This window comes from Cyphomyrmex costatus, unplaced genomic scaffold (assembly GCF_001594065.2).
Source record: "Cyphomyrmex costatus isolate MS0001 unplaced genomic scaffold, Ccosl1.0 scaffold72, whole genome shotgun sequence".
Lineage (NCBI taxonomy): Eukaryota > Metazoa > Arthropoda > Insecta > Hymenoptera > Formicidae > Cyphomyrmex > Cyphomyrmex costatus.
In genome coordinates, this window is record NW_017280289.1 from 2,355,822 (window position 1) to 2,368,959 (window position 13,138).

The 13,138-nt window shown below is 31.5% G+C and overlaps 4 protein-coding genes across 7 annotated transcripts; 1 reads left to right on the top strand and 3 right to left on the bottom strand.

The window, feature by feature from the left end:
• Positions 1 to 1,644: 1,644 nt before the first annotated feature.
• Positions 1,645 to 2,953, bottom strand: Syx8 (syntaxin 8). Its single transcript, XM_018548417.1, has 5 exons — positions 2,878 to 2,953; positions 2,511 to 2,705; positions 2,140 to 2,393; positions 1,937 to 2,029; positions 1,645 to 1,842 (listed from the first exon to the last, which is right to left on the bottom strand). Exons 1-5 carry the CDS (start codon positions 2,910 to 2,912, stop codon positions 1,682 to 1,684), a joined length of 738 nt encoding a protein of 245 aa, XP_018403919.1. The 5' UTR covers positions 2,913 to 2,953; the 3' UTR covers positions 1,645 to 1,681.
• A 746-nt stretch (positions 2,954 to 3,699) lies between these two features.
• LOC108780631 (serine/threonine-protein kinase DDB_G0283821) lies at positions 3,700 to 5,472 on the bottom strand. 2 transcript variants are annotated; one of them, XM_018548397.1, is made up of 2 exons: positions 4,791 to 5,472; positions 3,700 to 4,007 (listed from the first exon to the last, which is right to left on the bottom strand). In XM_018548397.1, exons 1-2 carry the CDS (start codon positions 5,364 to 5,366, stop codon positions 3,738 to 3,740), a joined length of 846 nt encoding a protein of 281 aa, XP_018403899.1. In that variant the 5' UTR covers positions 5,367 to 5,472; the 3' UTR covers positions 3,700 to 3,737. The 2 variants fall into 2 exon arrangements, with proteins under 2 accessions (XP_018403899.1, XP_018403900.1); XM_018548398.1 differs by having other exon boundaries at positions 4,781 to 5,472.
• A 3,275-nt stretch (positions 5,473 to 8,747) lies between these two features.
• On the top strand, positions 8,748 to 11,180 carry LOC108780627 (RUS1 family protein C16orf58). Its single transcript, XM_018548393.1, has 9 exons — positions 8,748 to 8,985; positions 9,072 to 9,238; positions 9,438 to 9,598; positions 9,743 to 9,935; positions 9,991 to 10,106; positions 10,193 to 10,389; positions 10,474 to 10,733; positions 10,811 to 10,991; positions 11,063 to 11,180. The coding sequence occupies exons 1-9, from the start codon at positions 8,922 to 8,924 to the stop codon at positions 11,128 to 11,130; spliced, it is 1,407 nt and encodes a 468-aa protein (XP_018403895.1). The 5' UTR covers positions 8,748 to 8,921; the 3' UTR covers positions 11,131 to 11,180.
• A 182-nt stretch (positions 11,181 to 11,362) lies between these two features.
• Positions 11,363 to 12,932, bottom strand: LOC108780639 (RWD domain-containing protein 4). Of its 3 annotated transcripts, XM_018548410.1 has the most exons (5): positions 12,905 to 12,932; positions 12,409 to 12,527; positions 11,920 to 12,029; positions 11,644 to 11,860; positions 11,363 to 11,558 (listed from the first exon to the last, which is right to left on the bottom strand). In XM_018548410.1, the coding sequence occupies exons 2-5, from the start codon at positions 12,511 to 12,513 to the stop codon at positions 11,391 to 11,393; spliced, it is 600 nt and encodes a 199-aa protein (XP_018403912.1). In that variant the 5' UTR covers positions 12,514 to 12,527; positions 12,905 to 12,932; the 3' UTR covers positions 11,363 to 11,390. The 3 variants fall into 3 exon arrangements, with proteins under 3 accessions (XP_018403912.1, XP_018403911.1, XP_018403913.1); XM_018548409.1 differs by lacking the exon at positions 12,905 to 12,932 and having other exon boundaries at positions 12,409 to 12,716; XM_018548411.1 differs by lacking the exon at positions 12,905 to 12,932 and having other exon boundaries at positions 11,644 to 11,839; positions 12,409 to 12,715.
• Between the last annotated feature and the right edge of the window lie 206 nt (positions 12,933 to 13,138).

Sequence of the window (13,138 nt, forward strand, 5' to 3'; positions counted from 1 at the left end):
AGAGAGAGAGAGAGAGAGAGAGAGAGAGAGGGGTATCGTAGCATGTCAGAGTTCGTTTGAGGTAAGGGATGTTGGTCTTAACTAAGGGAGTCAGCGCACAAGCCACTTTGATCTCGCTACGAAACCACACAATTAACACTGTGCATGCTACGTTATTGATGTGCAATCTATTCTACATTTACGCAGCTACCTGTAAATGGAAAAATGTCCATGTTCTTCACCGTGGAACTCTGAATGTTTTCGACTGACGCTTTTGAAAGAAAAAAAAAAAAAAAACTTTTAATTGTGTTTGCTTTGCGCTGTCGTGTAAGCAGCTATCGCCAAAAGTTAATTAAAGTTAACTGAAATCTAATTGATCCGCTGCCTCTTTCGCTCTCACCCTCTTTTCCTCTATCTTGAAAAAGAGGTAGCGCATCAGTTCGAACATCAGTTAATTTTTGACTGTTTAGGGAAATGATCCCCTGTTGCATAAATGTTTGATCGGCTGTTAATGTAGACAGGTATCCGTAGAACTGTTCTTACATGATCAAGAAGTCATTTGGTTCAGTACAAAAATCTGGATAATTGATGTGACGTTTGTAGCGATTTCTGTGTTGAAAAAATCAATTCTAGTAATAGCTAGCTAGCGCAACGAAATTCTGTTGTAATCAGAGATGTAGACAGAGAGCAGAGATTTTATTGAACTCAATGGCAAGATGTTCCAATATGCGAGGATTTCGATGTAAGGACAATTTGCAGTACAACAATATTAACTCAGAGATTTGACACGGGGCGTTGTAACGAGATCTCACTGTATGTTATGAAAGAGCGACATGCTCTCGGCGATTAGCAGCTACTAAAAATAAATTCAGTTTGCGAAACAAAGGAAATTGGACGATATTGTAAATTTATGTGATATATCCGCTGGAAAACTATTGCGCCAATTGTACATATGTATTTCAATCTGATAGCATGTCTCCTACAGACAACAATAGTAATCCAAATAATTTGCGTCGGGTTGTAAAAAAAGAAAAAGAGTCCAGGCATTTGTTTTATCTGAGATACTATTCATTACGAATGCTGGCAAAACTGAGATAGCGGATGTATCTGGCACAAGGCAGTCTAGACTCCTTTGATATATTTTATTTGAATGAAATAAGCGCAGAGAAATAATAGCGATCTTTTTCTTTGTATCCCTATGCGCCGAGAAAGTTCGCATAGAACCAGATTCGGGATAGATATTTATGATATAAAGAGACAAAAAAAAAAGAAAAATGAAAAATATTTAACAAGTCTGATTATATCAACCCTTTTATTTTCCATTTCCAACATCTGACAAGTCCCTACTTATGTTTAAGATAGAAATACTTGTCCTTACAAATAATTGATTTTATTCTTAATGCTAATTGAATATATTTTAATGCGATAAAATTTTACATTAAAAAAACAGTACCTCAATATATATAAAAATAAACATTAAACGATACATATTAAATAAATTTTCAGTATTAACAAATATTATTTCACATTTATATACATATCTTATTTATATATCTACAATATTAATTTCAAAAATCATTAATCAATCATAACTAATGTCTTATCATTGATAGATATTACATTTTTAATTATTTGTAAATATCTTATGTAATTGAAATGGTGTAGACAATTCATAATAGACTTAATATATATTCAATATCCACTATACAAAAGAAACAATAATAATAGCGATAAAAAGTATAAGTATTATTATCCAGTAACCACACGTACGATCTTTGGAATTAATAGTACGAACCTGCTGAGTCTTGTTAATTAAAGATTCATCTGTCCTGTCCATATGGTCAGCCAGATCATCAATTATTTCTACATTACAATATAATAAAATTCAAGTTATTTCTATATTTAAGTTATTTCTATATTACATTATTTAAATATAAATTTTCTTTATACTACTCACCATTTTGATGATCCACTTCATTACTAATTGTTTGTCCAATTTCTTTTTGGCGAGCTATCACTTTACATAGCTCTTCTAAGCCTTTGTCTTGTTCTACAAGAAATCAAAATGTACAGTATATTTATTAATATTTTTGCAAGAAATTAGAACTATGCACAATGTATTTATTAATTTTTTATTATTATCTAAGAATTATTACCTACCTAATAATACTCGTTCTTGATGACTCATAAGATCATTGACAGATACTTGGACATCTAATGGTTTGTCATCATCATCATCAGCAGCCCAAGAAGTTGTGCCTCCATCAGCGAAAGCTGACGAGCTTGCCTTTAATAAACTAGCACGCGATGATATATAATCATTTGTACGTGGCTCGTATAATTTTTGTAACTGAATATCTTTGCTTTGTAGCTGTTCCACTTGTCTCGTCCGACGTTCAGCTTCCTCGAACGTTCTGTCATATAGATGATATATTAAAAAAATGTATCATTATGCAATTATTATTTTGAAGTCTGAATTAATACTGAATAAACAAATATATATATATATATATATATAAACAGAAGAATACATTGTTTTCAATTTAGAAGCTTCTTCCACTTTGGACTTCAATTGCTGAACTTCCCGCGTATACTGCTTCATACGCAATCTTATATTAGCTGACAAGCTGGCATAAACTTTTGACGTCTTTGGTTCTCCATCACGCATAGTGAGCTGTTCCATAATTTCACGAAACAATTTCTCACATGCGTCATATTCCGTAAGCCTAAACACAACAAAGTCAAGTTTTATAATCAATTTCTTTGTTATATCATATAATGAAATTAAAGTAACTAATAATTAATTCAAATAAAGAGGCAATGTCATTGCTTGAACTTCATATATAATATAGATTGGAAATGTAAATAAATTTTATAAAATATAATTTATAAATTTACCAAGGATCGATTCCTTCGATGTTGACAAGCGCCATTTTTGTGTTATTTGTTAATGCAAATATATCAGTATTATTATTCGAAAAAATCTAACAGTACCATATATATGTACTGTAACATCATTCGTTATGGAAATTATTAATTTTTTGATAATTGAAATAGTTATAGTCACATCCTTTTTAGATAATCACAATCAACTGAAGTAGTGATGGTAGTTTTTACATCACATGACGATAACACAACACAATTTTATAAGTAAAATAAAACGACACAATGTACGTTCGTGTGATTGTTTTTTTACAGATAACCTGAAAATTATAAATTGTCAAACAGCCTTTATTCGACTGACCGATTCGACGACATGTTGAAATGGATAAATATCGATATTACTATCGATAGTTTAACTTGCACCAGCTATCGAAAACTATCGATGTTTCTTCTGCGACTATTGACTTGCGGTTATTTTCATTATAAATCAATCAAAATCCAAAAGATCCTTATTCATAGTCCGAGCTTTAAATTTTTTAGTGACAATTGTCTAAAATATTATTTGAAACAAAGAGGATTGAAAATACTATACATATATAGTCATTGGATATATTGAGAATACATGAAATTCGATGAAGGGTATTTCTATTTTATATTTTATATTGATTATAATTAATGAAGACTGACACGTGTATAAAAAACAAAGCAATGTTTAATTCCTTAATTTCAAATCAGATGTATGTATTATAGAATTTATATCGCTCTAAAATTTGTTTATATATTATGATCGTTTTGATAAAAACACATAATGTAATAAAATTTTATTATATATCGTATTATTATTTCATATTGTTAATTGACTCTTTCAAGTATTTTTAATTGATAAACATTTTCGCCTCAGACTCGTGTAATCGCGGAGTTTCTTTCCCTTTAATTGTTGGTGTATGTGGTATCTGCATTCTTCTGGGTGTTCTGTTCCCTGGATGATGATATGGGATGGTCACTCTTTTATTGTTTATAAAACAGTAGTTCAGTTTCTCCATAAATCGTTCGATAAAAGTGCAATTTCTTTCATAATATCGATTTCTTGGATGTGTGCCTCTTGATTCTGTAGCTTCTGACTCATGAACCTGAATGTCTGATATCTACAAAGAGCTTATATTGTGAATACGAGTGAAAGAGAGAGAGAGAGAAAGAGAGAGAAAGTCAAACGAAATTATAAAATTAAAAAGTAATAAAAAATTAAAACGTATAATAATTTTTAAGTAACAAATATTTCTGTACAATTCAAATATAAATTTGGAAAGAAAAGGGCAGGAGTTAAGAGTATAGATAACTTTACGCAAACGCTGATATATATCAAGCAAAACTTATTTATTATAAACAATTATTATAATAAATAAGTTTTGCTTGATATATGTATATCAGCTTTTGCGTAAAGTTATCTGCGCTTAACTCCTAGTGCCCTTTTCTTTCCAAGTTTATAATAAAAAATTAAGCCTTTTAATACACAATAGGATTGGGTTATTCGTGCTCTGTGCGTTTCTTTCCTATTTTTTTGAAATACTAGATTTAATTAAATAATAAAATGATCTCTTTTTCCCTTTTCTTAATACACAACTTTATAAATATTTTCTAAAGATATGAAAATATATGTAATAAGAATTACTTCATAACTTTTGTATACTTTATATAAAGTAATGAAAATTAATCCAGAACACAAATGACAACCTATCATATGTAGTGAAGGATTAGAAAATTTACAGTATATATACTAAAGGTTAAGAATCAATTAGTCAATAATAAAAAAGGAAGAAGTTGAAAAAAAGGGAAAATAAAAAATCTCTTAATATTAATAATAAACAATTATATAAATAATAAAAACACAGCACAGAAGTTTAAAAGTATATCCATTCACTTGAGTTCACATTTTTATTCCTGGATAACTGCACATTGGATCTCTCGCCAGTTGCTCGTTGCGGCGTTTTATCTCTGGCTATAGTCTTCGATGTTTCGCGGTTCAATCTCTTGTTAATTGCTTCTTGTGGATCCCTAGCCATTCGATTTGCGATATTGGTCCTACGCGACATCGTCGAATTCGCTACAGAGGTTGAAGTCGAAGAATTTCTCATGTGTGAGCTGGTGATGTTGTTACTGCTTCTCAATAGATTTTTAAAAATATTTGCTTCCCTTGTTCTACTCTGAGATCCTCCTGTATTTTTCAAATTTACCGTCGAATGTCGGTTGCCGCTCGACGAATTGCTGTTGAGGTTCAACCGCGCGGCTGACTTTTGCACACGTTCGTTTTTCGGGGTTGATGTAAAGTTCGAAATTGCGGGAAACGTGAAGAGAGATGGGAACCGATTCGACGCGGGTGAATCACGAGATACATTCTGTAGGTGTCTGGACGACGTGACCCGCGGTACTAAATGCCGAAGTTCTGTTTGTAACTTTTCGATCTCGTCAAGGCGCGTCAGGATGTTGTCAACATTATTTTCGGCCATCTCGGGATTTTTATAACGTAACGATTACATCTTAAATTTATTATTTTTTTTCCTTGTTACATTTTAATTTTTCTGAAAATTAATTGTCTCTTCAACGTGAAGATTGTTCGTATTAATTTTGACATTTAACGTCGATGCGACGTTATTATATAAAATAAACGATGCTACATGGTTGCGATTAGTAATTATGCTTCTTAGTGGTTAGAAGAGAAATAAATATAGAGATACTTTTCGAAAATTCTGATTAATAATAAAATTGCTTGACGTTAAGAGTAATTTTTGTAAAACAACAAATATATGAATGTAATTATTATTGTCTCTCTCTCTCTCTCTTCTCTCTCTCTCTCTCTCTCTCTCTCAATATTATTACCGTACTAAAATATTAAATATTATAAAAATTTATTTCCTTTTCATAATAATTAGAAGTTTAGAAGTAGTAGATGGATATACATATCGCAGATAACGGACTACCTTCCAACTCGTATTACTATTCATCTGAGAATACAGAAATTAGTATTGATAATATCATCGCCGCGGTAACCAAACTGAACATCGGAATCTTTCGATTACGAGAAGAAATTGTTGCATTTAAAAATGAAAACATAATTCATTCAGCTGTGACAAATAATTTATCAAGGTATGATTACTGAGAAATTAACATATATTCTTACAATTTTTTTTATAAATAAATGAGCATAAATACATTTTTAATAATTTAAAAAATATATATAGATATTATAAGTATATTGGATACACACGAAAAGAAAAGTTTTACTGAAATACCTAAAAATTTAACTACATCTAAAAATAATTTTGTTAAATAATTATATAGAACGCTTAAACATTGATAACACTACTGCAACAAGTTTTAATATTCTAGTAATCAGTTTTTAAGCTCTTATAGAATAATTGTTGATGATTCAAACAAAATTTATAATACATATTTTTAAATCTACATCTATTGTAGAATTTATATATTCAAAATAATAAGAGGAAATTGATTTGTGGCTTATATATTATTGTTACCGATTAATACTTCACTCATGAAAACATTTTGATATTCCAGTTTAACACCAGCAGGATTTAATCATTCGACGAAAAACGGAGAAAATCGAACGGGTGCACGGTATGAGCCGCGAAGAAATTTTAAGAGGGACGATTCGCCAGGCAGCACTGATTTATCCGCTCGTTTATCATTCGCGAAACGTGCACGGGAAGTAAAAGCGGCGAACGAGGCGGCCGTATTTAAAGAGGATTACCCGCGTGACGATAAATCAATCGAAGATGATGAACGGCCAAATAGATCGCGCATGTCTGAACCGTCGGGGGCGTATCGAAAGTCCATTTCGGACGCCGAAAAATCCGGGAAAGAAACCGATGAGAGACCGGAAGATACAAGAGACACTGGGAACGCGAGAACTTCAGGTGTTGCCAAATGAGAAGCTGAGGAAGCTGCTTAACGAGAATCGAAACGAGGTCGTTAGCGAGACGGGCTGTAGTCCTGCGAATGTTTTTACATTCAAAATTAAGAAAAAGAAAATTTCTAGAGGCGTACAATGTGTTTTAATCGGATGTCATAGTGATATAGGTCGATTTTTTTTAAATTGTTTTAAATTGAAATCGAAAAGACACGGTTTGGGACGAAAAGCAAAGAGAAAAAAAGCTTCAGCGAATAAATTTGATGTTGGACCACGAATTGAAGTGAACAGATTGCCAAATACGTCAATAATAATAAGCGACAAATCTCGTAAAGTAACGGAAGAAAAAATAAATGATACAAATATAAAGGAAAACGAGTTCAAGAAAATGAGTGAAGAGAAAATAGAAAGGATCATTTATGGAAACGATTATGGATTATCCGCACAAATGCAAAATATTCATGACAGCGAAAAATTGAAAAACGACTTGAAGTATCGCAAAGTGAAAATAAATCTTCTTGAAAAGTTGCGGCTAAGAAGAACCTTAATACGTAAAAATGATTCCCCGATGCAACAAAACGGATCACGATATGAATCTCAAAATCATAAAGAAGAAATTACTAAACTTAGTTACGTAAATAAAATGGTGAACGGTGCAGCTCGTAAATGCGAGGATAACTCACAAAGCGGAAAAATCGTCGATCGCGAAATGGATTCAAGTAATGGACGGAAAACCATTATAACTGTCGATGAAAAAAGTGACGTAAATAAAATCAAAGAAAGATTGGATTCGCATATTGCCGAATTAAACGGAATAATCGGCGATGCTTCTGTAATATTTGGTAACAAAAAAGAAACAACAAAGAACGTCTAAATTAAAGGTGTTAAAACTTTGTCAAATGTTGTTCTTAATTTACATATATACTTGTTTTGATTATTTTTGTGATAATAAATTAAAATGTGTCGTAGTGTGCGTGCGTGCGTGCACGTGCGTGCACAGGTGTGCGTATATAGGATTAATTTTATTGATAAACTTTATATTCTACCTACATCTTAATTCATCAATTAAAAATTAATTTTTTGTTGCTTTATTTTATAATATATAAAAGATATTATTTTGTTATTTTAATTATATGTTATTATTTGTGTACATAAATTTTGCATTTGAACCCAAACGTGATTGACGAAGCGCATACTCTATACTGCGCATCCACGGAAATGTTTCACCTTGTCTTATTACACCATGAATATTACTATAAATATTACTATTGACAAGCCAAAACAGAGGTCTTATATCTGAGAATGGATTGAAATGGATTAAAATGGATTCAAATTTTCAGAAATACGGATTCATGAATGTTAAAAATGAATCCTTTTCAATCCGAATACGTTTTTATATAGGAATTGCATAGAGCATATCTGTATACTTTTCAATCAAGAAATAATATCAGCTTTTTCAGTGCGTTTGTGATCATAGTGAATACTGTTCAATTCATAATTTTGAATAGGAAACGCAGTTTTTCGATCCAGTTGTATCTAATTGAATCTAATTGAATCCAATTGAATCCAAAAAAAAGTTTTCGCTGTTTAAAATACGAATTCGAATAGACAAAATGTCCAATCCATTCTAATCCATTCTCGGATGCTGGGGCAGCGATACCAAAAAATAAAATAAAATAAATATATATGCATCGGTTGTATTGGAGACAACCACAGTATCACACCCCTAATTCACATTTCGCAGTCGAAAGTATCTGAAAGTAATCACAGAAAGAATGAAGATAATTGAATATCACAAGAAATCCTCTCTTGAAGACTTCCATGTCTTTTTTTTGTGATCCTTTCGAAAATGTGAAGTGGTATATGGTACTGTGGTTGCTCCATACAACCGATGCATATGTATGTATGTACTACATAGGGTGCGTTCCACTTAACGTTCGCAACGCTCGCGAGTATCATTTTGTCCTTCTTGTAATCGAATATTAAGTAAGAGTGAGATGATAAACGCGATCGTTGCGAACGTTAAGTGGAACGCACCCATACATGAATTTAAAATAGCAGACGACACGTATCACTTATCAGTAAACGTGGTGATGAGCGAATGGAGTAAATTTTGATACGTCATTTTTCTACGAATATGCACATTATTTTTCGCGAAATTTACGGGAACGAGAAAGAGATAGTTTATTTAAAACCAGACGGTAAGGTATTGATCGATTATCATTCTCTACTTATCACAGCAACCGCAACTTAACCCTGCATTGATTTGTTGACGTCTGTTGGTTAGATTCGCCAGATGATTTCAGCGCAAGTGAAAGAAAATTCGGTCTCATTGAGTCACAAACCGTTCGTTCTGGGATCGTATCTACCTTCAAACAGATATTTCTGCCACAAGGATATCCGGACAGTGTGCATTCTGACTATACTGCGTATCAAATATGGGACACGGTACAGGTTAGTTTAAATCTAAAAAAGTAAACATATTTGATACACGTTTGTTCGATACTACAATCTATTTTATGTTATTATAATACAGAATATTATTATAATATATAATAATGTAATATATGTAATAATATATATTTTTATAAAATTTTTCTTTTTCAATTTCACATTGACAAGGTGACATAAAGAAAAAATTAACATTTTACAGGCTTTTGCGAGTACTATAACAGGTACATTAACGACTCATTCTATAATGAAAGGAATAGGAGTCGGAGAGTCAAATGCTACACCTTTGGCAGCAGCAATAACGTGGATCTTGAAGAATGGCACTGGGATGATTGGGAGTATAATGTTCGCATGGTGGAATGGGTAAAGAACAGATAACAACGGATATTCTCTAAAATTATTTATGTTACACATTAACACGTAATGAATAACAAGTAAAACAAAAACTACTTGTACGTTTGTTAAGTAACAAGCTTGATAACAAGGTTTTGCTTCTTTCTGTTATAGAACTGAATTAGATGGACAATGTAAAAAGTGGAGACTATTTGCTGATATCTTAGATGATATTGCCAAAGGATTAGAATTACTTGTGCCATATTTCTCCTCGTATTCTGTTGTAATTTTGTGTATTTCAACGACTATGAAGTCCATCGTCGGTGTTGCTGGTGGAGCTACGAGAACAGCATTGATTCATCACCAGGTATAATTATTCATGTGTATATTAACTTTGTGCTAAGATTATTTTCTTGTCATAGGCAATACAAAATAATGTGGCAGATGTCTCTGCAAAAGACGGAAGTCAAGAGACTTGCGTAAATCTAATTGCATCATTCCTTGGAATCTTTATATTATCTTTATTCCATGATGGACAGTATGTATCTGTATACTTATCATATCTGATTGCTGTTATAAATTCTTTTAATAATGATGAAGTAATATATACATATATACATATAGATATGTATTAGAACTGTATCTCTTTCTGGTGGCAGTTCATCTCTATGCAAATTATTCGGCGGTTAAAGCATTATGTTTAGATACACTTAATGAAGATCGTCTGGCTATAATTGTTAAAAATTACATGATGAACGAGAAAATTCCTGAGCCATGGGAAGTAAATAAGGAAGAATCAGTATTTCTACTTCAAAATCCTAGTAAGATATTAAAATTGTTTAATCATTTGTTTTTTTTCACTATATAAGAAAAAATTTCTAACAATTTATGGATATTATTTTTAGCTAGACGCATACACGGTTTTGATATAAAAATTGGTGTATCATTTGCAAATATTTTGAAGAGGAAAATAATTTCACTAACAGAAATGGAATTTTTATTAAAATTTTTTGAAAACAAGCAGTACATAATAACGATAGATATTGAAAAAAGGAATATATTTGTAATTTTGAAAAAAAATTTACAATCTGTTGGAATATTGGAAGCATACTTTTATGCTTCTATGTGTGCTTTCTATCTTTGTATGGCAAGAAAAATACCAATAGTAAGAAAAAGAATCGAAGCATTTTTTATATCTTTTGTTACTTATGTATATTTTATTGTAATTATGATATCACACAGGATATGCTATTGAAGTCTGAAACATCCGAAATATCATATCCATTGCTGAATACATATATCCTGCAAAGGATAAATACTGTTTCACATTGGGACATGTCAATAACTTTACAAAGTGTCACTGCTATAGACGTAATCGTCTCTAATGAGTATAAAACTTTCCTTAATAATCTAAAGATAAATGGTATGTAATTTCATTAAATAAATAATGATTTAATATTAAGTACAAATATAAGTATCTATTAATAATTTTAGGATGGAAAACGGGAATAAATCTATTAGCAGTTGGAGCATGGAGGTTTTCTATGGACAATAATGAATGATTAAACAATTATTTTTGAATGATACTAGAAATAAATTTTGTGTGTGTGTGTGTGTGTGTGTGTGAGAGAGAGCAATTATTCTTAGAATTGCTCATTATTCCTTAATATTAAAATATTTTTTTTACTTAGTAATAAGAAAATAAAAATAATATATGAGAATAAAGTCATTTTGAAAAATAGATAAGGAAATGATTTTATTTCCAACAATTTATAAAAATATAATACACCTGTCATACTGTACAAAATATTATGGTCTTGGATTATGATTCTTCCTCCGTTCTAGGTCCAGTCTGTGATAAATGTTTTACTATATCCATCCAATTCCATCCTCGCTGTCTTTCACCTTTGCCATCTGCCTTGTTCCATTGTCTACGCTTCTGGGCTTTACTTAAATGTTCCTTCTTCGGTTTCTTTATCGTTTCCTCAACCTTATGAGCATTGAGATATCACTTTGCTTGTAATAATTTTTAATAATAGTATATCATTATTCCATATAACAGAATGGGGATATACCTGTTGGTTTTCTTCTGTAAGTTTTAGCTTACTAGTATGTGAATTTATATCGGCAATTGAGTCTGGTTGTGTGCATACTAAGTCGACATAATGTTCTTGGACAGATTGAAATAATGTATATGTCATAGCACTACCTAACCACTGCTCAGCCTCTGCCTCTACATGATTCACCACCTTATCCTTGACCTCTTGCAAACTGTATATTCCAATTATTTGTCTTTAATCAAAGTAATCAAATGAGCAAAAATAGTTGAACAATTGCTTGACAGCACTTACATATGTTTATTGTAAAATGTATTCATATTTATAGTTGGTTTTTCTGTAGGATATGTTGTGCCCCATGAAATTTCCAATAGAAATGACTTCATATCGTTATCTTCTCCATACTATATAATAAATCACTAATATATATAATTTATTTCAATTCTAAATTAACCTGACATGCAAATAACAAACTACTTTTGAACTTCATTTTATGATTAAAATTAAGAGTTAATTTTTTCTTCTCTTACAATTATAAAATGGAACAAACGTTATATTTGAACTTTTTAAATGATACTCTTTGAAGAGATACAAAAAACCGTTGAATATAATAAATTATGAAGTATATTTTTGTATAAAAATAGTTATTCAATACAAATATTAAAACTATTTTAATACAAATATCTTTTGTATTGTTACAATTTACGCTGAATTACTTCACATAAAAGTTCAATCTGACAAAGTTACGGAAGAAAAGCTGTAAAATAAAAGACATTCTTGCACCTTGTATTGAAATACTGTGGGTGTCAGCTGTTTAAAAGCCGGATCACCTTCGTATATCGAGAGTAACACTTCTCTTTCCTCCTCCTGGAGCTCGGCATCGCTCATCTCCCTTTCCTGAACTAAATTCCAAACAATCACACCACGTTTAAGATTCGAGTGACCAGTGCCACTGTGTGAATTTTTAGGTTAGAAAATTGTTACATCCGGTAATTATTAAGAATACCCCCACCATCTCCGATTTCGACGAAATTAGGCTCATTCGACGCGTTTTTGCATAAAACGAAAGAATCTGGCAGAAATAAGTGTCGCTCTGCTCCGCGAACCGAGATATTACACGTTAAAGTTGACGACTATTGAGGTTAGGAAAGCTGTGACAGCCCTACAATCGCTGTCTTCTGTATGCATTTCGATCTCATGCGCATGCGTTTTCTATAATTGTAATTTGTAATTGTAATTGTATTAGAAGCAAAAAAGTTAACAAAAAATAAATACGTACTTATCAATTATTCTATTTTAAATAAATCATAACCCATATGGACAATAGTGCTTTGGTTCTGGGCGGCTAGGTTGCCCCCCCCCCCCAAACAAAATTAAATAACATCAGCTTGGGGCCTAATTATCTAGAAGTTGCAGCCTAGACAGGGTCCGCTTGCAATATTTCTAATCCATTTTAAATTTCATACATTTTAAATTTCGTTCCTGTTGGACCGAAGAGTAACGAAACGCATAC